General features: G+C 48.9%; 1 protein-coding gene across 1 annotated transcript in view; it reads right to left on the bottom strand.

Moving 5' to 3' along the window:
• Positions 1-26,895, bottom strand: part of STIMATE (STIM activating enhancer) — a 136,693-nt gene that overhangs the window by 10,367 nt on the left and 99,431 nt on the right. The window contains exons 5-7 of the mRNA XM_086939187.1: positions 18,087-18,199; positions 15,265-15,342; positions 2,473-2,622 (exon numbers count right to left, since the gene is read on the bottom strand). Of these exons, the coding sequence (XP_086795313.1) occupies positions 2,473-2,622; positions 15,265-15,342; positions 18,087-18,199 (341 nt within the window). The remainder of the gene's footprint in view (positions 1-2,472; positions 2,623-15,264; positions 15,343-18,086; positions 18,200-26,895) is intronic.

Raw genomic sequence — 26,895 nt, 5'->3', positions numbered from 1 at the left:
ACCATCGAACAATGCCTAAATCTAAATCTTTTAATAAGTAAATATAACATAGCCAAGGCATCACCCATCTACCTTGCATTCATGGATTTATCGTCCACATTTGACCTGGTAAATAGGTCAAAATTGTGGTCGACTCTTTTGTCCTACGGCCTAGATGCCCCCCTGGTACATTTCCTCGCCTACCTGCACAAAGATACAAAGGCGCAAGTATGGATTGACATGGAGGGTACAGTTTCCGGGCCAATTAATGTTGAAAGAGGTGTGAGACAGGGGTGCGTTTTAGCACCCCTGTTATTTATTATCTATATAAATGGCCTGAGTAACTCTCTGAAGAAGGCTACCTCAGATGTTCCCAAAATTAAAGGAGGCCCACTACCTTGACTTTTGTATGCGGATGACGCTGTGCTCATGGGATTAACACCTAATGCCCTACGTGCACTAGTCAGGGATTTTTCTTTCTATATGGGGAATTTGGATCTTAAAGTAAATTTAAAAAAATCATTCATTATGTCCTGTGGGCCGGGTGCCAGGCAACTAAATTCTATAACGATAGGAGCTGATAAGCTGCTCTCAACTAAAACTTTCCCATACCTAGGTATAGTCTTTGCTGCGAACGGCCTGTGGAGTGGGCATATTGCCCACGCCACAGGCAAGTTCTCAAAGGCTATAAACTCAATTTTATCCCTTCCCAGACCGAGGAAAATTGGAGCAACTAAGGCAATCCTAAAGATATACAGGCTACAATGTACTCCTGTGGCAACCTACGGCGCCGAAATTTGGGGGTCAGTAAAAACCCCCAAACTACAAAGAGAAGAGAATCGGCTCTGTAGGAAACTACTGGGGGTTCCCATTTCATCATCAGGGTACATCTGTCTCTCAGAGTTGAATATACCATATATCAGTGATTTTATTGCTGCAAGGCCTGCATTATTTTGGTTGGCTATTTGGGCAAATGACTATGCTAGTCTAACACAGGATATCCTGAGGGAGTGCTTAGCCTGTGATAAATGGAACAAGATCCCATGGCTTCGTGGTATACAAGAAAGTTTGTCTAGCATAGACAGAGGTGACCTCTTTGATAATCCATCTCACATTAAGAGTAATGATAAAAAGGAAGTCCAACTTGAATTATATGCCACCTATAATGAAAAAAGACTGTCAGAAGAGATGCGGAAACAAACTGTTGTGTCCTATATTAACAATGGCTTATCTATTCAACAACTCCCATTGTATTTGATATTGCCAATGTGTAATTGGGAAAGATCCTTACTTTTTAGAATGAGAGCTGGAACGATTAAGTTTTCACTCTGTTTTCCTCTGGGACACAGCATAGCTGGAAATATTCCGTGTCCTTGTGACGGAATCAGTAAACAAAATGATTTACATTTCTTTTTTATCTGTAAGTTTTATATGAAATATATTAAATGGTTTTTAGCCCCATATTTTAAAAAACATAGACCGCTCTCCTCGAATCAGTCCTATTTAATGCTCCTAAAATTAGAGGATGATGAACTTATATTCCGCACAAGCACTTTCTTAAAAGTTATTTTTAATGTACGCAAAACTATGGAATGCCCTTGATTTATTTGCACACTTCATGATTATTGACCTCCTTTGCACTTTATACAATGGAAATGGGTTACTCTGTAATTGTACTGATATGCACTTTATAACATTTATTACATTTACTGTAATTGTAAATATGTTGAATTGTATTTTAAACTGTGCTTTTATGGATTTCTTGCAATCCGAATAAAGATTTTGAATCGAATGGCTATTTTTATGATGGTTTTTTTTGGTTTAATCGGCTGGGAGGTGTATAGTGCTCTTGCTTTCTTGATGGAAATTTTGCAGCTCCTGGTGCAACATTTGAGGCATAAATTGATGTATTCCACTGATAGACTGAAATCAAAGGTCACATACTACAAGAGGGTATGTTGAGAGCGTGGAGCTCTACAAAAATCTTAAGGTAGCTGACATCTGCAAATGCAAACATTTTGTTTAGCCCACATATTTGCTAAGTGACAACTGGATTCTCATGCTAAAGAGGGCTAGTTGGCATTGATAAATCAGTATAGTTTAGTGCTACCATACCACTTCAGCAAATGAGTCAATATGAACAATCCGGGAATCTCGTCTAATCATCTGCACTCAATTACCAACTGCAATCTCCAGGACATTTCTAACCTTTTTTTTTTTAAAGATCATGTGGGATTTAGCAGCAGACTGGAAAAAGAACACAAATCAGCAAAAGATATATGCTCCAAAGTAAGTATTCACAACGTTTCTAAAATATAGCCACCTATAAGAATGTAAAAAACGTATTTAAGAAAGAAAAGCTTTCCTTTTTTGCACCAAAAGTGATACTTACAAGCAGCTATTAGCTGCTGCATGAAGTCAAGTTCAGTTAGTGACTACAGTATTGTTCAAAGTTCTCCTTGTGATACAAAAGCAAGATTCTCACATACATACCTCCGACTCAGACTCTTCGTGCGAGGCTGCTCTCCGGTACCGCACTTTGTTCCCATTCCTAGAATCTAATCCTGCTTCTTTTTCTTCAAGCTTTGCTTTTGTCTTCCCTTTTTTCATGAGAAAATTATCCACCACCCAAAACATTAAAGCCTGTATGAAAAAAGAAAAAAAAATACAAATGCTTTGATTTTTGATACAGGATATGAAATCAAATGAAGACACATTTTTATGTCAATATATTGCTGTGCCACTGATACTGAACTTCAGTCATAATATGCTGGCAGGACACACTTGTATTGAATAGGATTTTGAGTTTTGCCAATGACATGATCTGCCCATTGGGAAAATACTCAGATCATCATGCCATCTTACCATAGCCACTGATGAGTCAAAGAATTAACAGCTATAACAAAAAAGCTGTACAACATAAAATACTCAGAATTAAATACATTGTGTCAAAACAAATAAGGAATGCCCACAAAACCAGGCAGCATTTTCTAATGCGCAGTTCTTAAAGACAAATTCACATGTAGATATCTCACTAAACACCGATTATTCAGTGTTAGGTTATGTAATGTTATTTATTCTTGTAAAGCACACTGTTACCCTGGGGTGTCCTTGCGCTAAGAACTGGGTTACCTGGGAGAACGGTCAACTGTTATTGAGAGAAAAGCCACGTTTTCAGCCCCTTGCGAAAAGAGATTAAATCAGAAGCATTTCTTAGTTGGAATGGGAGTTTGTTCCATGTTTTAGATGCACAGTGAAAAAAACTTCTGCCTCCCCAATTTGTTTTCTTAAACATAGATGTTCGAACCAGTTTGGAACCAGAAGAGTCCAAGGCTCTACTAGGAACATACCATGAGAGCCTATGCTTAAGAAACTCCGGGCCAATACCATTCATTGCTTTAAAGACCACACAAAGGGCCTTAAACCGAGATCTCAGTGGGATGGGGAGCCAGTGAAGTTTCCTCAGCTCACCTCTAACTGAGGCAAACCTGGCCGTATCCGACAGCAGTCTGATTGCAGCATTCTGGACCAGTTGCAACTTGTACATGTGTTATTTCTGTACGTTAAGCTCTTGCAATAGTCCAGACGGAACAAAATCAGGGCTGTAACGACAGTCCTTAGGTTGCTGGCTGAGAGGAAGAGCTTGATTTTTTTAATTATTCTGAGGACCATGAAACATGATGTGGTCACCTGGTTCACTTGGTCCTCCATAGTGAGTTTATATCCACTAGGACTCCCAGATTCTTGGCTTTCCTGGAGGGTGTTGGACAGGACCCCAGCTCAACCGGCCACCAATCCGGTGTCCAAACCCGGGGATTGTTGCCGAACTTTATCACCTCTGTTTTTGCTGAATTGAGCTTTAGACAATCGGCTGACATTCAAGATAGATATTGACCCAAATCTCAGATTGTGATAATCGAAGAAGTGAATACTGTTCGAATCAGTTGGATGTTCAAGATTCAGAAGCTGTAAAGGTGAGTTGGTTCCCTGGTTGCCTTGTTACAGATGGCACATTTAATGTTAAAGTACTGCAAGGAGATAGGCCTCATGACAGAATGCATCACAGGCTTAAGATACTCTTTTAAATCCAAAGTCTCACCAGGCAAGCTATTCCGAAGAGGTAAGAATTATCCTGGAGTCCTGAAATGACTAAAGGCTATAAAGAAAACAACCTCAAAAAGTGATTGGAGGAATGTTTAACCACTAGCAATTGCTTGGTGTACCATTCCAACCTACTGTTTTTTTACCCCATGTGCCACTCTAGACAAAGGACCGCCTCATGCAAATCAGTAATTATCATGCTCCTCCTGGACTCCCAGACAAGCCCCCTCCAGATTGGAACACAGGCAAACCCAGACTTGCTTCAGCCTGGTCTACAGTGACACAGTGGGTGAGAAAGAATAGGTTTGAATGCTACCCCAAGTGACTGCCAGTGTTTGGACCATTTGGAAGTATTATTCACATCACCTATCCTGTGTATGATGTAATGCCCTGAGCGGCCATGGTATGCACAAATGGTGGCCTGTTGCTCACTGTGCCACGGAATCCAAGCTATGCCTCAATAACTAGACCTACCTAAGCTGAACCCGGTCAGAGGTTGCTTGTGTTTCCTGCTGGAAGAGGCCTTACCTGGCGGTTCGGTAATTTATTATGGAGCGCAAACCCGACCCAAAGATATTGGGGAGCTTAAAATGAGCATCAGTAACTTTACATAAGGGCACATACATTTTTTGTCACAAGGAGATTAAGTGATTTTCCCAGAATCACAGGATGTTGAGCGGCGACTCAAACCAGATTTCCCAGTTGCAAATGTGATGCCACATCCTCTACACTAATGTTTATGTTAGGTACTACTTGCTAATTACTGATGCCAAATAACTGGATATATCTGTATTGCTTTCTTAACGGGGCCATCCAGTGAATTGTCATCTGAAAAGATTTCAAAACCCCAGCTGACACCATCAAACAAGCATCTTTAAATATTAGTTCACCACAGACCCTATTTCTGTTGACTCTTCAACTACTTTTGTAATAAATCTATCTCAGTTTGACACACTCATATCTTCCCCTTTATGAACATACATTTTGGCTACCTAGATTTTTAAAAAACAGTATTTTTTTTTAACCTTTATTTTCAATTTTGCAACATACAATCGAAGAACCCCCCTCCCTCCCCCAAGCATCGTTAAAAAACATTTGTTTACAGAAGCCTACCTTAGACCCCCAGTAGCCCGAAAACTATAGACCAATATCTTTGCTCCCCTGGGCCACTAAGTTCACTGAGGCCCATGTTAACACCATTCTTACTAATGTCTTAAACATCAATAACATCTTGGATGACACTCAGCATGGGTTCCGGGCTGGTCATAGCACGGAGACGGCGCTCCTGGCTATGACGGAACACCTCCGAGCATCCTTGGACCTAGGCCAAACAGCGGCACTTATTCTATTAGACCTGAGTGCCACGTTTGATACTGTGTCCCAGCAGATCCTGCTTCGCCGGCTCGAAGAGGCAGGGATCACTGATGTGGCTCTTGCCTGGTTTAGGTCATTTCTTACCAACAGGTCTTTTCGGGTTTCCACCCCTCCCTTCCTTTCCAAGGCTTACTCTATTGAACAGGGGGTCCCTCGAGGCTCAGCCTTGAGTCCCACCCTGTTCAATTTGTACGTCCAGCCGCTGGCTACTGTCGCCAAAGCATCGTGAACATCGTGTCCTACGCTGACGACACGCAGCTAGTGGTTGCCTTATCAGAGGGAAGTGATATGGACCCTCTCAGATTCAAATCTGGTCTGGCTGCTGTAGCAGAATGGCTTACTGCCAACTGTCTACAGCTTAATGCCGGAAAGACGGAGGTCCTATTGGTGGGAAAAAACCTGGATCTTTGGGGAGATCACTGGTGGCCTTCCATTTTGGGAACTGCTCCTACACCTAAGCCAGAAGTCAAAAACCTGGGAGTTTGGCTTGATCCTGCTCTTAGTTTTATCACCCAAACAAAAAAAGTGGCCGCTACATGTTTCGGAATTCTGCGAAGTTTAAAAACTATTCTGAAATTTTTCGACCCTGATACCAGGCAAGTGATTGTCCAATCTATGGTGTTGTTTAGATTGGACTACGCATCCTCTCTGCTTCTTGGGACTAACAAAACAGAAATGGCCAGGCTGCAACGCGTCCAGAACGCGGCTGCAAGAGCTTTAGTAGGCTTGCCCCGCTTCAGCTCTACTTCCGACACTATTCACAAACTACATTGGCTTCCAATAGCCCAGCGAATACAATTTAAGGCCTTATGTATCTCCATTAAAATCGTAAGACAGTCTACCCCAGAATGCTAAAACCTCTTCTGAAAATGTATGTGCCCACGCGAGCGCTTCGCTCAGCCTGCCAGAATCTGATTGAAATCCCCCGATTCAAAGGCAGTCGAGCTGGTGGGCGGTCTTTTCGATACCTAGCAGATAAGCTATGGAACACTTTACCAGGCCACATTCGTGAAATAAATTAACTCTACCAATTCAGGAAAGCCATTAAAACTTTTTTATTTCCTTAATTCTCTGTAGTCTTTTTTTCTGCTCTCTGATGTGTTTTGTTTAGGATCAGTGCCGGGACGCCCCTTTGCTGGGGAAGCTGAGCGCTCTACAAAATCTCATAGCATAACATAACATAACATAGACAGACTCATTATGGCACATCACGGATTTGGGCAACAATTTAAAAATAAAACGGAAGTTCATGTGGTACTTTAGCAGTAAACAGTATTACAGACATGGTGAGGGAAGACAAGCCAGGCCCCGCAACGCTCATCCTGCAAGTGACTTCTCAGTGCTCTTCACCCCTCTCCCCCTCAGACTCTGATGCGTGTGCTGAAGATAGTTCGCCACTAGTCTCCTCTGAGTCGATGTGTGACGATTGCCTGCCAGTGGCAAGACCTGTCATACACATGGTACGCCACGCCAACAAATCATCGTGTAATTTTTCATGTTTCCTAGTGGCCTGCATGTGTGTTTCCTCCGCGAGGGTCCATTCCCTCGCATCCTTCAGCCAAGTATCCACCTCGGGGCCCTCTGTCCCATCCATGTGATGGCGACCCTCCGCCTAGCCAACATCAGTTGTAACCATTTAAATGGAATTTTCCTTTTCCTAGGCTTGGGTACTAATCCGAACAGGCAATGCAAGGGGAATGGATCGATTCAAAGGCCAGTAGTAGCCGCTATACGACCTACAACCCTTGTCCAGAAACTCCCCACCAACGGACATTCCCAGGTCACATGGAGAAACCCCGCGCCCCCTACACCACACCTGGAGCAATTGTCCCGTCTATCTTCCGAATAACGACAAACCATTTTCGGAGTGAGGTATGTGCGGTGAAGAAAATTAAAATGAATAAGCTTAAAGCGTGCATTACAGGACACCCGCCGTGTCAAGATCTCTGTGCGCTTGCGCTGCCCCTTGTCTAGGGGCGCACCCAAATCTGTCTCCCAGGCCGCCCACGATGGAGGCACCGGGGGTGGCGGAGTCTCGTTTCATAGTCACGTAAAGCAAGGCTATCAACCTCCGTCTTCTGCCACAGGACAACAGTATATGTAAGGTATGGGTCATCGGGGGTATCTCCAGACACTGTGGCCGGACCGTGCGCACTATTGAGCGCAATCCTTGATAATGCAAGAATTGACCTCGGCTAAGGCCGAATGACTCGTCCACCTGCTCGTATGACAAGAAGCTCTCCGAGGGGTACAGATCTGCAAGGACCTCACACCCCTGCCCCCCCCCCCCCCTCCCGCCATTCGCGAAATGACATGTGCTGCTCTATTTCCACCATGGGTGCCAATATCCAAAGCGGTAGTTGCCTGTGGAATGGCGCCGAGCGCAGGACCTTTTCTATAAAGCTCTGCCAAACACCAGCTGCGTGCCTCACCACGTAGGGGAGCTCAGCATTAGCTCCTGACCCACGCATCAAAGCCATCTGGAGCTCTTGCACCGTGGTCCGTCCCGCTAACAATCGTGTCTTCCCACACATCCACGTCTGCGAACCATCTGGCCGCCGGGAGGAGCTGCGCCGCGTAATAGTATAGATCGAATCGTGGGGCCTCCAATCCTCCCTCCTCAAAGGAGCGCACTACGGTACTAAGAGCCTCCCTGATATGTTGTCCCGCCCAAAGCAGGGACGTGAGGAGCGTGTTGAGAGTCCGGAAGACCCTAGGAGGAAGAGGACACATCGAGTTTTGAAGAAGGACATACAGTGTCCTCGGCAGAATCACCAATTTGGCGATCGCCAGTCGCCCCATGAGGGACAGTAGTAGGGTATTCCAGAATGTTATGGATTGCCGGAGAGACCTGAGCACCCTATCCTCGTTACGGGCGAGAGACTGTTCCTCCGTCGAGGTCACATGAATGCCCATGTAACGGAAACTGGTTCTTTCCCATCGTAGCCCAAGCTCCGGTAAGTCCTCAAGAGGCACCATGTCAAAGCCGGATAGTGGAAAAATTAGGGACTTACTACGATTAAGTCGCAAGCCCGACACCTCACCAAAACGATCCAGGAGGTGCAGCAATCTCGGGAGCGCCTCTCTGGGCGTTGTCAAATAAAATAAAGTGTTGTCCGCGTATAGCGACAGGATGTTGCACGTGTCCCCCCAACCTGGATAGCCGCAGTTCAGTACGAATCTTGACAGCAAACGGCTCTAAAGCCAGTGCAAAGAGTAGCGGCGAGAGGGGGCACCCCTGTCTCGTGCCCCGACCCATTCGCCACTCCTCCGATCTCGCACCTCCCAGACGTACCCAAGCACTATGGGAGCTGTATAGGATCTGCACCCAACGGACGAAGATAGGCCCAAAGCCCAATGTCCACAGGACCGCCTGCAGGTGTCCCCAATCGACGGTGTCAAACGCCTTTGCCAGATCTATGGAGACCAAGACCGTTTGCTCTCCCCTTCCCTGTAGCTCGTGCTGAATGTGGGTCAACCGTCTCAGGTTCATAGCCGTGTTGCGGCCGTGGATAAAACCGCATTGGTCTTGGTGCACTAAATGCTCCATGTGGGGTGCCAGCCGGATGGCCAATAGTTTCGTGAGAATTTTGATGTCCGTGTTGATCATGGTGATTGGCCGATAGGAAGAGGGATCATGCTTGTCTCCCCCAGGTTTAAGGATCATACAGATTTCCCCCTGAGCCATGCTCTGTGGGAGGTCTCCCCTTTCGAACGCCTCAAGGAAGACCCGCAAAAGGAGCGGAGCTAAATGATCCCGGAATTCATGATAAAACTCCGGAGGGAACCAGTCGCTACCCGGCGATTTTGCACGCGGCAAGTGGGCCAGCGCACCACGAACCTCTAGCAAAGTCAGGCCTGCGTCCTTCTCCTCCCGATCAGAGTCCGAGAGGGTCGACACAGGCAACCCTTGCAGATAAGGGAGATAAGAGGCCCCAGAAAAGTCCGGGTCCGCAGCGTATACTTGCCGCAAATGGGAGTGGAGAACCCCCAGGAGGGCCTGCTCCAAGTAGACCAACTCTCCGTTACGGTCCCGAAGGGCAACTATACGCTCGGGGGTCTGTTCTGTTCCCTTTTCAGAATCCAAGACAGTAGCCTCCCTGACTTATCACCCTCTCTGTGGAGGCATTGTCTATACTGGCCCAGGGTGTACTTGTTGAGCCTATCTAGGGTGTCATGTAGCAGTGCCTGGGCAGCCTGTTCCTCCAGTCTCTGATACTCGCTAGGGTCCTCCACATATTTGGCATGCAGGAGGGTATCTTCCGCTTTCTGGAGATCCTGGAGGAGCTGTTTCCGGACCCCATAGGTGAGCCCCATATAGGCGCCCCTTACTACCGCCTTCAGGGCCTCCCACTTGGTGGCGAAGGACACGCTACCCTCCCCCAACTGAGGTCGACATAGTCCCCAATGGCGGTATCCACGTGGTCCCTCCCCACTGAGTCTCGGAGTTTATCCACTGGGAGCCTCCAAATACGGGGGCGAACCACCGGGGACCTCCATTGAACCACGCAAGCCACTGGAGAGTGGTCTGACAAAAAACGGGCCTGGTGCGTGACATCCACGGTCATGTTAAGTTCGGCGTTTGCCACCAAGATTCTATCTAGGAGACTGTTTTGTGTGTGAGGGAGAATCATGTATATATATACCTTATGCGCCGGGTGCCTGAGGCGCCATACGTCCACCGCCCCCACGTTTTCCATAACCTCCTTAAGCTGTGCAGTCATACGGGGTTTAGTGCCCACCCGGGGAGGGGATCTGTCTAGCACTGGGTCAAGAACACAGTTAAAGTCTCCAAACCAAAGTATCGGGGTCCCCAGGTCGTGAATCAGGGCATTCTGCAGGGTCCCGAAGAATGTCGGGTCATCAGTGTTGGGTGCATAGGAATTTAGGATAACTATTTACCTGCCATCAAGCTTGGCCTTAAGGAGTAGGTATCAACCATTGATGTCCGCTTCTATATACTGGAGAGCGAACGGTACTTCAGGCGCCACCCAAACCAAAACCCCTCTAGCATATGTAGAGAAGGATGCATGGAACAGCTGACCACGCCACTTACTCCCCAACTTCTGCGCCCCGTCCAAAACCAAGTAAGTCTCCTGCAAGCAAGCAATGGATATATTGTGCCTACGAAGGAAGGAAAGGACCCTGTATCGTTTCGTGCATGTGCCTAGCCCCCTCACGTTCCAGCTCATAAACTTATACCCCATGATGTCCAGTAGAGTTCGCCCTGCCGTAGCAGGCTGTGCACTGAAAATGTCCCCTCCGGTGCCCGACCTGCAATACAAATGATGCCTAGAACATTTCCCTTCAACGTTCCCCTCAAACAGTGCCCCCACAAACCTCCTGCGAGCAAAATATAATCAACAACCATATACGCCAATATGCCCTTACCCTGCTGGTGCCAGGATGTACACAGCCATCCCATTCGCCCAACGAGACAAGTTCACTCAATGAAACAATAAAAAAAAACTTTTACCCCCCCTCACCAACTCCCTGCCAGACCCATTATCTATGCAAAAAATACCAGGCTCGACTAGACGGCCCAAATCCATACCCACCCATCTCTGTCCGCAGTCACATTCCCCCTTCACTCATACACTACTCATATAGAGGAAACCCCCTGTAAAGGATATGGCACACAGGCTTTCTACACTGGAGTGGACCCAACGAGGCCCGAGGACCCGGCATATGCCGCACATGTACTACATGCTATCCATGGGTCCCTTCAAGAGGGGCCCGCCGCCTCTGGTGTCCCAGTCCCTCCAGTCTCTGGAATCACCGGAGCGGTGAGCGACATGTCCCCCGCCGCGTCCTGCAGTGTATCCGGGACCAGTATGTCTTCGGGCCCAGAAGGCTTCGAGGCCCCAGACTCGTCTTCAGCTTCAGACAGGGCCAGGTTTAGTGCCCCATCTTCCCCAGCGTTACTCTGCGGCGCTCCCCACTCCCTGCGGCTTCGGAGCGGCATCGTAGTCTGTTGGGGCGATTCCGCGGCGGTCGAGTCCCCCATTTCTCACGGGGTCCCCCGCGCTCACCCGGTGGGTGGTCGTCACCCCTGATCGCCAGCCATTCCCAGAACTCTTCCGGGGACTCGAAGAAGTGTGCCTTCCCCTGTGACAGCACCTTGAGTTTGGTCGGGTATAGCAGCATGTACATCTCCCGGAACTTCTGTTTAACTCCCAAGAAGGACTTCCGTTGCTCCTGGACCTGCTGGGTATAGTCCGGATAAATGGAGATCCGGCTGTTTTCAAAGGTAAGGTCCGCTGCCTCCCTTGCCGCACGCAGAATACAGTCTCTATCACGATAATTTAGAATTTTGGCAATAAGTGCCCGCGGCGGAGCCCCCGACCGCGGCGTGGGAACCAGAGCCCGGTGGGCCCTCTCAATCACAAAGACCTCCGACAGGCCTCTCGGGCACAACAGGGTACGAATCCAGTTCTCGAGGAAACGCTCTGCGTTGCCTGCCTCCGCTCGTTCCCCCACACCAAGAACCCTGAAGTTGCTGCAACGCGCCCTCCCTTCCGCATCCTCCGCTCGCCTCTCCAGGGCTCCCGTCGTGGCCGTAAGTTGTGAGACCGTCTTCTTGAGGGAGGCCACCTCGCCTTGCAACTGTTCTATGTTTCCCTCAGCATCCAAGACTTTATCTGCCACCTTCCGGAGTCCGTCCTCAGCAGGTTGACGTCAATAGACACAGTTTCTATTTGGCGTTCTAGTGCAGTGTGGGAGCCCTGGATTGCCTTCAGCAACTCTGCCCGTGAGAGTACGCCGGGGGCGTCTGCTCCCTCATCCTGGCCAGTCTGCCGTGTGATCCGTTGACAGCAGCCGCTGGGTAGTGTACTGCATTATCGTGTTGGGGTGCGTGGATCGGGACATCCTGTCTTTGCGCATTGCCAGTGCCCCAAGTGGCCCTGTCGGCACGCCAAAGGGGTAGCAGGGACAGCCCCCTGTACCGTCTGCTCTCTTTTAGTACAGTTCGCACCCCCAAGCCCTGCAAGCACTCCGCAGCTCCACTCTACAACCGATCCTCAGCCCCACGTTAGGTATCCGCAGCCTGTAGAGCCTGTCAGTATTTTATGTGTGCCTGTCTCTAGAACCTGCAAGACCCACCGCCCGCCGGTGCTCCAGGCCTCAAACACCTCAAGATCATGGGGATGATGCGGTGCAGGGACGCAGGAGGGCCACTAAACATCCGGGTGCCACTCGGTGTCTCGGTGATGGTGGATCCACCCCACAATGGGCCTACCCCGGGAGTCCAGACTCTCTAAGCGCTGCGCCCGAGGCGCCGACAGTTCTCTCCCGGTCCCCCGTCCGCAACGGCCGGCAGTAGAGTGACCAAGTCTCCCCCGTACCTCCGGGCCACCTCCAGAGCGGCCCGACTCCCGAGGATGCGTTCAGCCCACTCCTAGGGCCACAAGCGTACCTGGCAGGTGCCGCACCCCTGGTCTCTGCTCTTTAATGTCCAATATTCGGGGCACGTGCTGCAGGGAGATCCCCTGAAGGGGGGGCCGGCTCCCCAGCGCTGCCGAGTCCTCGGGGGTGCTGTACAAGCAGTGGCCCCCAGGACCACCTCAATGATTCTAGCTGTAAAGGAGCACAGATGCAGCCGAGTACTCCCGAAGGCACACCCCAAGGGACTAGGGCCACTGAGTCAGTTGGGCCGAGCTGGGCCCCAGACGCTGCAGATTCCCACGTCACTTTGAGCCTGCTGCCGGATCTGGGCAGCGCAGGCCGCTCTCCCCCACCAGAGCCGGCTGGCCCAAGACACTGCAGACTCCCGGGTCACTTGGGGCCTGTTACTGAATCTAGGCTGCGCAGGCCGCCCTCCACCGCCAGCGCTGGCCGGCGTGCGTGATCTTCCCGTCGCCTCCCCCAGGCCGGGGGCGTATGGGCAGCAGAATCGGGCTTCTTCTGGCTGCCTGGAGAAATCTGGTCCCCGCCGGGCCCACCGACACTCTCAGCTAGCCCCAAGGGCTGCACCCACCTGGGTCCGGGGCGTAGGCCGCAGTCCGGGGCCCCACCTAGGAGCGGGCCGCCTCTAGTCTTCTAGACGAGGGTTCCTCCAGGACCCGCTGGCTCCCCTCAGGTGTCGGGCGCCCCTCTAGTTGGGCCGCGTCTTCAGCGGCGACGATCTCCCCGCAAAGGAGAGGCACCAGGAGGACGGGCCGGCCGCCGCATCAGCCACCCCAGCCCCAGGAGCGGCGCAGGCCTCTGTCGGCCCCAGAAGACACCTACCGGACCCTCTCAAGTCGGAGCCACAGCTGGCAGCGGGCTCCGCCGTCCGGTCAGCGCCACTGTAGGTGCCGGCACCCGTTCCCGCTGCTCCGCCGCCCTCCAAGAGCAGGCCGCAATCCCTGGCCTCGCGTAGTCAGAGGTCTGGGGCGCCGTGGCAGTTCTCGGCCACACTCGCGGGGCCCACCTCATTTCGCCACAAAAGTTAGCCCCAGGCAGCAGGGGGGTCATGCCACCCACGATTCCGTCCCGTAGGAGCCCGCACAGGATAAATTAGCAGGATTACAGGGTCTGTTGGCCGGGAGCTGGTGGAGCTCACGTCCGGTTGGCCATGCTGCTTGGCCACGCCCCCTAAAAAACAGTATTTAGATGTTTACTTGTTGTACAATGGAGCAGCCTTTCCTTTATTAGGGCAAGGTAGACCTTCTCATTGTTTGGTGTTCGTGATCAATAGTGCGAGCTCAGGATCATTGAGCATGTTTCACAAAGCTATTAACACACCCAAACATGGGGAGAGGATGTAGCCTTATGGCTAGAGCGGTCAACCTCAAAGCTGGGGAACCGGATTCGAGTCTCGGCAACAACGCTCAACATACTGTGATTCTGAGCAAATCACTTAATATCCCTGTGCCTAAACAAAAATGAATGTGTCCTTATGTAACAAAATTGGTGCTATGTAAAGCGCTAAGATACCCAATATCTTCGGGTCTAGTTCGTTCTATATAAAACTCTAAAAAAAATTCCAAAAACGTAACTTGTGTTAGTAACATTTACAAAAGGAAAATGCTGATTCACTGATTAAGGAATGGTGGCCTTTTGACCTCAGAACCCGATTTACTCACATTAAAATTTCTTCAGTGTAGAGTAATTCAGCATGAGAAAACCTTCAAATCAGTCCGGTTTTGAGCATTTATGTTATTGACATCTGCTACAGGTGCTGAACAATCACAATCTAGCAAGTGTAAGGATTTTCATAAACTTTTTGCTGGACATTTCAGACTCAGAAACTGTCATACAGTTACTCCTGTCAAGGACAGGAGTTATCCATTTTGAGGATATTAAGAGAGAGGGCGCCCCTGAAATAGGAGGAGGTGTACAGTACATGCTTTCTTTACAAGAATTTTTTTTTCCGTATGGTGAAACATGAAACAAGTTAAACAGCAGAAATACACTGGCATTGTACATTTCTTCAAGCAAAAATGCAGCCATGCTACATGTCTATGTAAATAAATATTTACACATGCAAGCACTCAGTCTTGAGTTACAAATATTGCTGGCTATTAATGGAAATATATGTGAACTTGAAAATAAATCTCACATTTTGGACTTCTGAGCATCCCCTGTGTGAACCGGGTCTTATCTAACCGTCAGACATTTCATGAAGTAAACAGTCAAGCATTCTTCATTACATGCAAGTCTATTAGGATATACGACGAAAGTCAAATGGTGGTCATCTCTGATTAGCTCCACAGGTATACACAGAACTGATACTGATCAATAATTCAGGGAGATCCCAAAGCCCAAATCTTTAAAATATTGTATATTTTAAGCAAGTCCAGAAAGCTGTTAGAAAAATGCATTTACATTCACAAAGAAGGGCACTATAAGCATCACGATAGCCAACTCCAGCTGTGCGTTGTCTGTTGTAATCAACAAAGCTACCTGTAAAAAAAAAAAAAAAAAAAAGAAAGATACATATATTGCCCAGGTTTAAAAACACAAAAAACATATATTACAAGAGTATTAAAAAATAACACACCTCAAACACAGACATTGAACAGATGAACGAAAACTCCAGACAAGAAAACAGTATGACTAAACCTGGCACCCATGATGCACTGCAACACCGTCATCCCATTTAGGCATTTGTGAAAAATGCTCCTGTGCATTCGCCAATAAAAGCATACAGAAAGAAGATATGCCTTAAAGGGTGATCCCGTAATTAACGACACAGCTGACATTAAACAAATGAACTTTCTAGAATGCTTATTAGTGGCGATTGCTAAAGAAGCAGGAATGGGCCAGGAGAACTCTTGTCTACACTGGTTTAGTATTGGCTGCTACGGGGCTGTACTGTTAAGGCAGGGGATTTTTTTTTTAATCCACTTACCGGCCAGCGGCTGCCTCTCCTCTGTCCAATGCAGGAAACAGGAAGCACAAAGGCACCCAGATTCCACAAAGTCAATCACGACACTGCTGTCACCAGCATGACAGCAGCATTGTGGTTGGTCGGCTCTCAGACAGGGACTGGGAGCTTGTTCATGTTCTCCTCCCTGGCTGTGTAATACAGCCGGGTGGAGAACATGCTAAGTGTGCATGACGGTTTAACCGGCCCAAGACGGCCAGTCAAACTGTCATGCGCACTTAGAAAGTGTTCACCAATCCTCCCCTGCTCTGTGGACAGCCCAGCTCAGCCCAGCTCCACCCGCACCTGAACCTAGCCAGTTTGGAAAAGTAAATATAATATGGTGTTATTATCATTTTGTTTTTCCTGTGGGGCGACGCTACTCTGCGTTAGCGGAGCAGTCACCGCTGCACTGGATGTTCCCTTTAAATTATTTATCAAGCTTCTTTGGTGCTGTCTGAAGTTGTCAACCCAGTTGCCAACTACCAAGTTAACCACAATAAAGACTAAAAAGATTGATTAACAAACCCCGTACTAAGAAACATTAAATCTCCTTACCGAACTGCGCAAGCGCAGCCTACGGTCCTCGACCTATAAAGGAACCACAACTGAACAAGTAGATGCAATGTGAAACCAAGATGAAAGTTCACCTGAAACTGCTAGGAAAATTAGAACAAAATCCAAGCTATGGTGTCAGTCACTGAATGTAGCTCTCCTGGCTTTAGAACACCATTTTCAGTTGTCAAAGTTCACCTGTATTAAGTCCACTGGTAAAATCTACTGCATCTAGTTGGGTTCTTGCACTCGGTTTGAAACTCTCTAATGAATGAGCCCCATTAGTGGGTGCAGCCTAAAAACCTCAGTCTTAGAGATATGGTATTTTGACTGTGCTGTGTCTACCTAACTTGCGAGGAAGAGACTCCTCGAAATTTGCAGCACACAAGTGATCCGATCAACTGGCCCATGTGGGTAGAAGACTATTAGGTGCGTGTGTCTGCTGTGGTTGCATTGCTTGATTTGTATCCGTGTGTTGCTGTTCAAAGGAGCAAGGAGAAACTTGCCAAAACAGTTTGAAAGTCATGTTTTGTAAACACAGACCTTTGAGATGTGATGGCAAAAACCCTGTTGAAGACTCCGCTTGCCTAAGCAATGCGGGTAGCCCCTGAGTGCCTCTCAAGGTACAGGGACCTACAAGAGAAGATGAAATACCTCAAGAAGTGTAAAAAGGACGATAAAGGACTGCCTGAACATGCAAAGGGCGGCCTGCTTGAAAATGGAAAGGGCCCCACTATATTGGTACACATTTAATTGGCACTGCCGTTCAATCACTAAATAAAGAAAAGGTATGTCACCAAGGCATTCTTGCTCTTGGAAACAGTGTTTGATGCTTTGTATCTCTAAGACCAGAAATGTGGCTAACATTCCAAGTAATTCCACTAGTTAACCACTGGGAACACCGCAGAAATCATACCAACATAATGTACCTGGTCAGTGACACAACAAAACAGGACAATCCTATCAAATTCAGTTTAACCCAATCATAAAAGGAGGAGCCTGGACCAAACTAGCATCACTGTCTCCACCCTGCGGCACAAGCAATCCCAAGCACATTTTGGATTCACCAGGACAGGCCAAGGAGGTATACAGTTGAATTTCTCAGCCCACCAAGCAGGGAACCTGCATATTTGCCAGACTTAAGATGTTGACGGAGGTAGGCTCCGTGGTTTAACCGGGTTCGCTCAGCATTTCCATGAAAGCTGTGTTCTGTATTGCTCAAACCCAATACTGAAGTCACAGGATTCTTAAGCACATACAAAGTACACACAAAGGCCACTTTGTGCTAAGTAGTTCTACTGGAAAAAGTAATATACTGGAAGAGAATTTATGTATGTTTGACCCTTCCGTCACAGTATTACAAGTAACATTCTGCTTTCTAATAATTTGAATGGTTGCTTTTGGCACAAGCATTGTATGCGGTTCAATCTACAGCCCAATGTCATGTAGGGGTGGTGCTATCTGCTGACTGGAAACAGCTTCAGCAGGAGCTGGAGTGATGCCTCCACTAGGCAGGGGTCAAGTTATGAATGCCTGTTTTCGGATTTAAAATTATTTTGAAGTGCTGCAAACAGTTGAGAGGCAATTCATTTCTGGATACACACACTCAGAGCAACAATCATTTACTATTAGTACATTAACCATCCTCAAAAAGATATGTCAGATATCTAGGCAACCACGCTACAGTTCTCAAACAGGTTTTGTTATATGGAAGCAGGAATCAAACCTCTTTCCACTGAGGTATTCGCAGGACTACAACAATGGCAGTTTTCTCAATCATCATAATCAGAATGTAAAGGGCGCACTGCCCCACCCAGGCACGGCACTGCAGTGGATCACCTGTAAAATAAAGACAGTACTGTTCAGATGGTGCTTAGTGGGTGGAATTGGGAGATCAAATACATCTGGATACATATTAGGCTTAACACCAAAGTACGACCTTGCACTAAGAATCTTAAAGCATAAGCATTTCCTGTGAGACGTCAAACTGCAGGGCAAGTGTTCATGAAGTATGATGATATTATGGACAAGGACTACCACTGCGGGACAAAGCGTGCACTCACACAGTACAACATACAGTCCTGTCAGTCAGGGAACCACAGTGCAAAAAAGCAACAAGAATCAAATTAAAAGAGCGCTTCTTTCACATTCCGAAGAGCGTGTGGTAGGTTATTGCAAATGCTACTTACCAGTATGCATCTGTTCTTGGCATGTAGGGCTGCTGACATTCATATCTGTGCATAGATCGCCACCTAGTGTTGGGTCCGGATGATTGCACATTGTTGTCCTGGAAGAGTCTTCGAAGTATCACGAGATAGGTGGCTCCTCCCCTGGACTACAGTGCGCATGGGCATCGCCTCCATCCCCAGATTGTTTTTAGCCATTGGCAGAGATGGAGTGAAGAATGTGAGTGATGACCATGCTATGAGCATATGTATGTATATGATAAAAATCTGCAGCTGCTACAGGCGCCGGGGAGGAGGGTGGGCGATATGAATGTCAGCAGCCCTACATGCCAAGAACAGATGCATACTGGTAAGTAGCATTTGCAGTTCGAGGCATGTGGGCTGCTGAATTCATATCTGTGCATAGAATACATAGCAGTCCCTCCATTAACGGCGGCCGCCCGTGCCAGCTGCAGCAGTCTGAAAAAGCGTTTTTAGAACAGCCTGACCAACAGCTGCCTGCTGTTTGGAATGTACGTCTACACAGTAGTGTTTAGTGAAAGTATGTGTGGTAGACCATGTGGCTGCTCTACAGATATCTTCTAAGGGAATGTTACCTAGGAAAGCCATAGAGGCCCCCAACTTCCTGGTGGAGTGGGCCCTCGGTGGGATAGTGAGAGTGCGTTTAGCTTTAGCGTAACAGATCTGGATGCACTTTACTATCCACCTAGCAATCCCCGCTTTGGAGATTGCGTTTCCCTTGTGGTGAGTAGCAAAAGCAACAAAAAGTTGTTTGGTTTTGCGGAAATCTTTCGTCCTGTCTACGTAATACATCAAGGCCCTCTTAACATCAAGGGTGTGGAGCATGCGCTCCGCCAGCGTCTCTGGGTTTTGGAAAAACACTGGCAATTCGATCGTCTGGTTAATGTGGAATTGTGATACCACCTTGGGTAGGAATTTAGGGTTAGTGCGGAGCACCACCCTGTTAGCATGCACCTGGAAGAAAGGTTCTTGGATGGTGAGCGCCTGCAGCTCTTAACCCTCCTAAGCGATGTAATCGCTACTAAGAACGCAACCTTCCAAGTCAGAAACTGAAGCTCACAAGAGTGCAGTGGCTCAAAGGGAGGACCCATCAGCCTTGTAAGAACCACATTGAGGTTCCATTCTGGAGCTGGTGGGGTCCTTGGTGGAATGACCCTTTTGAGTCCTTCCAGAAAGGCCTTGATAGCAGGGACCTTAAAGAGTGACAGGTGCTGCCTATTCTGGAGGTATGCTGCCATAGCAGACAGGTGAATACGGATGGAAGAGTACGCTAGATTGCATTGATACAGGTGGAAAAGGTAACAGATGATATTCTGAATGGAAGCATCTAGCGGGTCAATATTGTGGTTAGCACAGTAGATGACAAACCTCTTCCATTTAGCCGCATAACAAGCTCTAGTAGTGGGCTTCCTTGCCTCCCGAATGATGTCCATACAATCGGGGGGAAGATTGAGGTAGCCAAACTCTAGGACTTCAGGAGCCAGATCGCCAGGTTGAGCTGTTGCGGATCTGGGTGCTGAATGTCGCCATGGCTCTGCGTCAGAAGGCTGGGAGTGAGATGAAGCCTCTGATGCGGTACCACGGAGAGTTCCAGAAACGTGGTGTACCATGGTTGGCGAGCCCACGTCGGAGCAACCAGGATGAGCGTCATCGAGTGCTGCCGGAGCTTGCGTGCCACCAGCGGTATCAGAGGTGCTGGGGGAAAAGCGTACGCAAATCTGCCTGACCAGTTCATCCACATCGCATTGCCCTGTGATTGCGGGTGTGGGAACCTGGCGGCGAAGTTTCGGCATTTTGCGTTCTCCTTTGTGGCAAATAGGTCTATCTCTGGATGACCCCACCTTTGGAAGTACGGTTGGAGTACTGATGGATGTATCTCCCACTCGTGCATCTGATGGCTGTGCCTGCTGAGCAGATCCGCCATTTGATTGTCCTTGCCCGGGAGATGCTCTGCCATGAGGAAGATGTTCCTCTGAATGGCCCACTTCCACATGCTCTGAGCCAGATGAGACAGCTGTGGAGAGTGTGTGCCTCCCTGCTTCTGGATGTAGTACATGGCCGTCATGTTGTCCGTCCGGATCAACACGACCTTGTTGCACAGATGTACTTTGAACGCCTTTAAGGCCATGAAGATTGCCATCAGTTCCAACACATTGATGTGCATCTTCCTTTGCTGTAGTGTCCATAGTCCCTGCACCGTGTAGTGGAGTACATGCGCTCCCCAACCCTGGAGAGAAGCGTCCGTTGTCAGGACAATCTGTGGGACAGGCTCTTGGAATGGTCGGCCTTTGCAAAGGTTTTGTGGATTCCACCAATGCAGAGAGTTGTATGCCCGACCGCTCACCAACACTAGGTCTGTCAGTTGCCCATGAGCCTGAGTCCACTGACGTGCTAGGCACTCCTGAAGCGGACGCATGTGTAGTCTCGCGTGCGGGACAATGGAGATGCAGGAGGCCATCATGCCTATCAACTGCATGAACACCTTCGCTGGAAGCGAGTGCTGGGGTCTGAATCGTTGGATCAGCGCCTGGATACTGGCGATTCTCACTGAATTTGGCTGCGCAGTGGCTGCCAGAGTGTTGATTGTCGCGCCCAGATACTGTCGCACGTGGGCGGGCTGGAGATGGGACTTGGGGTAGTTCAGAGAGTAACCCAGATCGTGCAGGAGATGAATGGTGCGTGACACATGGTCTACGCACTGTCGTTCCGTCCTTGCCTGAATGAGCCAGTCGTCCAGGTAAGGAAAGACGTGGACGTGTTGGCGACGGAGATGCGCCGCCACAGTCGCTAGGCACTTCGTAAATACCCTTGGTGCCGTGGTGACCCCGAACGGCAGGACCTTGAACTGGTAATGCTGGTCTAAGATCGTGAATCTGAGATACTTTCTGTGGGAAGGATGCAGGGGGATATGAAAATAGGCATCTTTCAGATCCAGCGTAGCCAGAAAATCCCCTTGCTGAAGCAGGGGAAGCACTTGCTGCAACGTGAGCATATGGAAGTGCTCCGAGAGTATGTACCAGTTTAGGGGCCTGAGGTCCAGGATGGGCCTGAGGGATCCGTCCTTCTTGGGAATCAGGAAATACAGGGAGTAAACCCCTGTTCCCCGCTCTCGCAAAGGAACGAGCTCTATTGCCCCTTTTTGCAGCATGACTAGAACCTCCTGCTGCAACAAGGTCAAATGCTCGCCAGACATAGGACGGCTTCTTGGGGGTATGTCCGGTGGAATGGAAGTAAGCTCTAGACAGTACCCGTACTGGATAAGGGACCTCACCCACCTGTCCGTGGTGATGTTCTTCCACGCCGGCAGGAACTGCTGGAGTCTCCCCCCAACCGGTGTTGTATGGTCGGGGGGCAGTGGCAAGACGTCACTGCTTGTTGGTGGTGGTGGACCTGGAGCTATTGTTTCCACGTCCCCTACCCTTGACATTATTGCCTCTGTAACCACCTCTACCCTTGTTGTTGTACGGGGTCTGGGTGTTACTTTTGTAATACTGTGTGGATTGGGATGCCTGCCCCCTTGTGGTGCCTCTGGAGTTTGAGCGGCGAAAGGAACCACTCCGAAACTGCTGACTTTGTAAAGCCCCCATTGATTTGGCAGTTTCCGTATCTTTTTTCATTTTTCCAGGGTGGCATCCACCTCAGGTCCAAACAGGTGGTCAGGATTCACCGTTTGATTCAGTATCGTAGTTTGGATGTCGGGTTTGAACCCTGAAATTCGAAGCCAGGCATGGCGTCTAAGCAACACACTGGTGTTGATAGCCCTGGAGGCTGTTTCTGCCACGTCTAGTGCACATTTGATGGAGGCATTCGTAATGAGTTTGCCTTCTTGAATCAGCATCTCCCCTGCCTCCTTGTATTGGTCAGGTAAGTGTTGCAGTATGGCCTCTAAGGTGTCATAATGGGCCCTATCATAACGTGCAAGCAGGGCTTGGGTGTTAGAAATTCTCCAGATATTAGCTGCCTGTGCAGCAATCCGTTTGCCTGAGGCCTCGAAGATCTTGGACTCTTTGTCTGGGGGAGGAGCGTCACCAGTAGTCTGAGAGTTCGCCCTCTTCCGAGCGTTGGAAACAACCAAGGAGTCTAATGGCAAGTGTCCCCGGATATAGGTAGGATCCGTCGGCGCCGCCTTATATTTCCTGTCGATTCGAGGGTTGACAACACGCGCCCGTGTGGGCTCCCTGAAGACTTCCGTTGCATGTTTAAGCACACCTTTGAGCATCGGCAGCGTCTTGACTGTCTTCTCAGCCACAGAGAAGGTGTCGAATAAGAAGTCCACATCCACGGGGTCCGAGTGCAGCTCGACGTCGTGGTTAGCCGCAGCTCGCTCGATCAGAGCATTAAAGGCTGCCGAGTCCTCCGTCGGGGACGTCTTGGCCGCAAAGAGTTGCGTGTCCTGACCCGATTGCGGGTCCTCCGTGTCGCCTCCGGCGGACCAAGGGGCACGCTCCTCCTCCGGATCCGAGTACGCCGGATAGGTGTACTCGGCATCGTCTTCGTCCACATCGCCTGCGGGGGAATGCGTTGGCGAGAGTCCCAGGGCTTGTGGGGACACAGGTTCCACCAGAGTCGAAGAGTCTGCAGAGTCCCTTTTGTTTTTGAGAGGGATCTTGAAATGCTCCAACGCCGGCTCCGTCGTGATCTTCCTCTTGAGGAGAGACAGTTTTCCGGTGTTGGCGTCGATGATTACCTCACGACGTTCTTCCTCAGCAAGCGGCTGGAGCCGAAGCTTCGACGCCACCAAGGTAGCTTTCGGCGTCAGTACCTCCTTCGAGTGTCCGCCCTGTGTCGACGCGAAGGCCTTCGGCGCCGTCTTGGGTGGTAGGGTGAAACGAATAGGCGTTTGCCCCTTCGCAGGCTTAGGCGGGAGCTTAGGCGCCACAGCGTCCTGAGCGGGAACCACACTGTCCTTTCGGATCCGCTGCAGGGATTCCGCTACCTTCATCGTTAAGGCCGGAGAGGGCTTGACCGGTCCGAGCGACCCCCCGTCGTCGAGAGCCTGATCGCCGGCAGCCACCTTCTTCGGAGCCGACGCCCCATGGCCATGAGCGTCGTCGCCCTGACGCTTCCTCAGAGCCTTTTGCGGGTCCGCGACCCCTTTCGAAGCCGACGCAGACGCAGACGCGTCGGACGATTTCGCCTTCGGCACCGACCCCGAGGGCTTCGGGTCGGCCATTTTGGCGTGGCTCTTAGAGTCGGCCATTTTGACTTTCTTGGAAGTTGACGCCTCCAGAACCTTCTTGACCATCTCAACTTTCGCTTTCGGTTTCGCATCCGAGGGTGCGGGACCAGTCGGCTTCACTTTCGTTTTCTTCGAAGTAAGCGATGGTTCACAAATGTCCGTGACCGGGCCCAAAGGCGGGGACGTAGGACTCATAGTCAGATCTTGGGTAAGGCCCGAAGGTGATCCCTCGACCTGGGCCGTATGAAGGGGACTAACCCCTGAGTCTGTTTGGGGATGCTCCTCCTCCGAGCTATCTCCCATCGTGGTAAAAGCCTGATCGTCGTCCCCTACCTCGTCAGTGACTTCGGCAAAGTTCTCCTCACCCGCGTCGTAGGTCTCCCCTTCGGATGCGGGATTAGAGTCCGAACCTTGCACGTCGTCTTCGTCCTCAACAGATTCTTGAAAAATGTCATCTGGTGGGGGCGCCGCAGCTGATAACTTAGCCTGGAGCCTATGGGCTCGACGAATCTTTAAAGTCTTCTTGCTCCGGAACTTCGAGCACGCCATGCAGGCGTCTTCGCGGTGATCCGGTGACAAGCAGGTATTGCACACCGGGTGCACATTGAGGTGTGAGTATTTAGAGTTACACACCGGGCACTTCTTAAACGGAGTCCGCTCCATAGCAAGAGTGTAGTGTAGGCCCGTCCGCGCCGAAAGCACGTGGAAGGGCAGCAAGAGATCGGGGCTGAGAGTCAGAAAGAAACCCGAACGCAACTATACCGACGCCCAGCCTAAAGACCTTTTGGTCTCGAGTAGAAGTTGAACAACTATCGGTTCCGACAGAGGGAACCGAAACACATCCGAACCCAATGGCGGAAAAAAACAATCTGGGGATGGAGGCGATGCCCAAGCGCACTGTAGTCCAGGGGAGGAGCCACCTATCTCGTGATACTTCGAAGACTCTTCCAGGACAACAATGTGCAATCATCCGGACCCAACACTAGGTGGCGATCTATGCACAGATATGAATTCAGCAGCCCACATGCCTCGAACAGTATGTTTCCTTGCAATGGATATCACACAGAAGGCGCTAAATCCAATCTAACAAAGGCCACGATATCCAATGAAACGGGTCATTCGCTCGAATTCTAGTCAGATCAATTTGCAACTTTGGCACCAGTTTTCAATTTCTCACTTTTACACATTTCCTTTATTTAATCAGCGTTTCAATCTTCAGGATGAAAGTAAACCATTTGTGGATTTATTTTTACCAAGATACTCATTCTGCTTACACTACCATATAAATTCTAAGTTAGCTCACTGCATATGCCACCTCTCTCTTACATCTTCTTTAACCTCAACTGTGAAATTCCCAGTCATTTCCCCAGTAAATCATACACTGCTTTTGTTTAAGAATGTGGAAAAAGAAGCCGATATTACGGCCTCACAAACTGCCAATCAAGATTCTACCTATGCACAGAATGTAGACAGGCAATAGCAAAAGGCATTACTAATGACTTAAGATCCTTTGGAACCGATAAACAGGCATTTCTTGGCTTGGTTTTAATTATGGCATAGGTTGCACCGTAAGCTTGAATGATTCAGGGTATTTGCTCTTAATCACAATTCAAAGTCAGTTTTAATTTTTTTATTTTTCTCTTACTCGAACCGAACTTAAAGGAAAATGCTACTTACCAGTAGGCATCTGTTCTGGCATGTAGAGCTGCAGAATTACAAACTGTGCAAAGATGGCCACCTAGTGTTGGGCCCGGATGTTTGCAGTTTGTTTTGTTGTAGAAAAGTCTTTGGAAGTCACTGGATAGGTGACTCCTCCTTTGGATGATACTGCGCATGGGCATCGGCTCCATCCCCAGATTGTTTTTCGCAATTAGGGAAGTGATGGAGCTGTACAAGAAGTAGTGATGTCCATGTGATTTGTATCTAATTAAGATAATACTGGAACAGATACAGGTAGCAGGGTGGGCGTGTGTAACTCTGCAGCTCTACATGCCAAGAACAGATGCCTACTGGTAAGTAGCATTTTCCGTTCGAGGCATATGAGCTGCAGATTACACACTGTGCATAGATTGTATAGCAGTACCCACACCTAGCGACGACCACCAGTATCCGTTGCAGTAGTTTGAAACAGAGTTTTTAGTACAGCCTGGCCAACAGTGGTTTGTTGTTTAGTTTACACATCTACACAATAGTGTTTTGTAAATGTGTGCAGTGTAGACCAGGTAGCTGCTTTGCATATATCATCTAGGGGAATGTTCCCTAAGAATGCCATTGAAGCCCCTATTTTCATGTAGAATGGGCTTTTGGAGGAATTCTTAACGTACGTTTGGCTTTCTGGTAACATATTTGTATGCATTTAACAATCCACGTAGCTCTCCCTGATTTTGATATGGGGTTGCCTTTGTGTGGTGTGGTGAAAAAGACACAGAAAGTTGTTTAGTCTTACGAAAAGTTTGTGTCCTTTCGATGTAGTACAGTAATGCTCTTTTGACGTCTAAGGTGTGTAAAGCTCTTTCTGCAACGGTTTGTGGCTACGCGAAAAAAACGGGCAGTTCAACAGATTGATTTAGATGAAATGGTGAAATGACTTTTGGAAGGAATTTAGGATTAGTGCGTAGAACCACTTCGTTATGATGCATTTGCAAAAAAGGTTCTTGAATGGTAAATGCTTGTAGTTCACTGACTTTTCTGAGAGAAGTAATAGCTACTAAGAAAGTTACTTTCCAAGTTAGGAATTGTAATTCGCATTTATGTAACGGTTCAAAGGGAGGTTCCATTAACCGTGTAAGAATAATGTTTAAGTTCCACACTGGTGAAGGTGGTGTTCTGGCAGGTAGCCAGTGCATGCTATGGAGGTGGGGAGTGGTGTGGACTTGTCTGAGCAGGTTCAGGATGATTCTTGCTGCTGCGGTCTCGATTGTTTGGAGGTGCTTGAGGAGGAGGGTGGTGGTTCCGGCGTAAAGGGCATTTCCGTAGTCAAGTCGACTGGTGAGGAGGGCTTGAGAGACGGTTATTCTGATGTTGGTTAGTATCCATCTGAAGACTTTCCGGAGCATTCTGAGGGTGTTGAAGCAGGTGGAGGCGACAGAGTTAATCTGACGTCTCATGGAGAGTTTGCTGTTAAGGATGATCCTGAGGTTGCGAGCGTG

Source organism: Lissotriton vulgaris, chromosome 9 (assembly GCF_964263255.1).
Source record: "Lissotriton vulgaris chromosome 9, aLisVul1.2, whole genome shotgun sequence".
Classification (NCBI taxonomy): domain Eukaryota; kingdom Metazoa; phylum Chordata; class Amphibia; order Caudata; family Salamandridae; genus Lissotriton; species Lissotriton vulgaris.
This window is presented reverse-complemented; position numbering and strand designations above follow the sequence as displayed.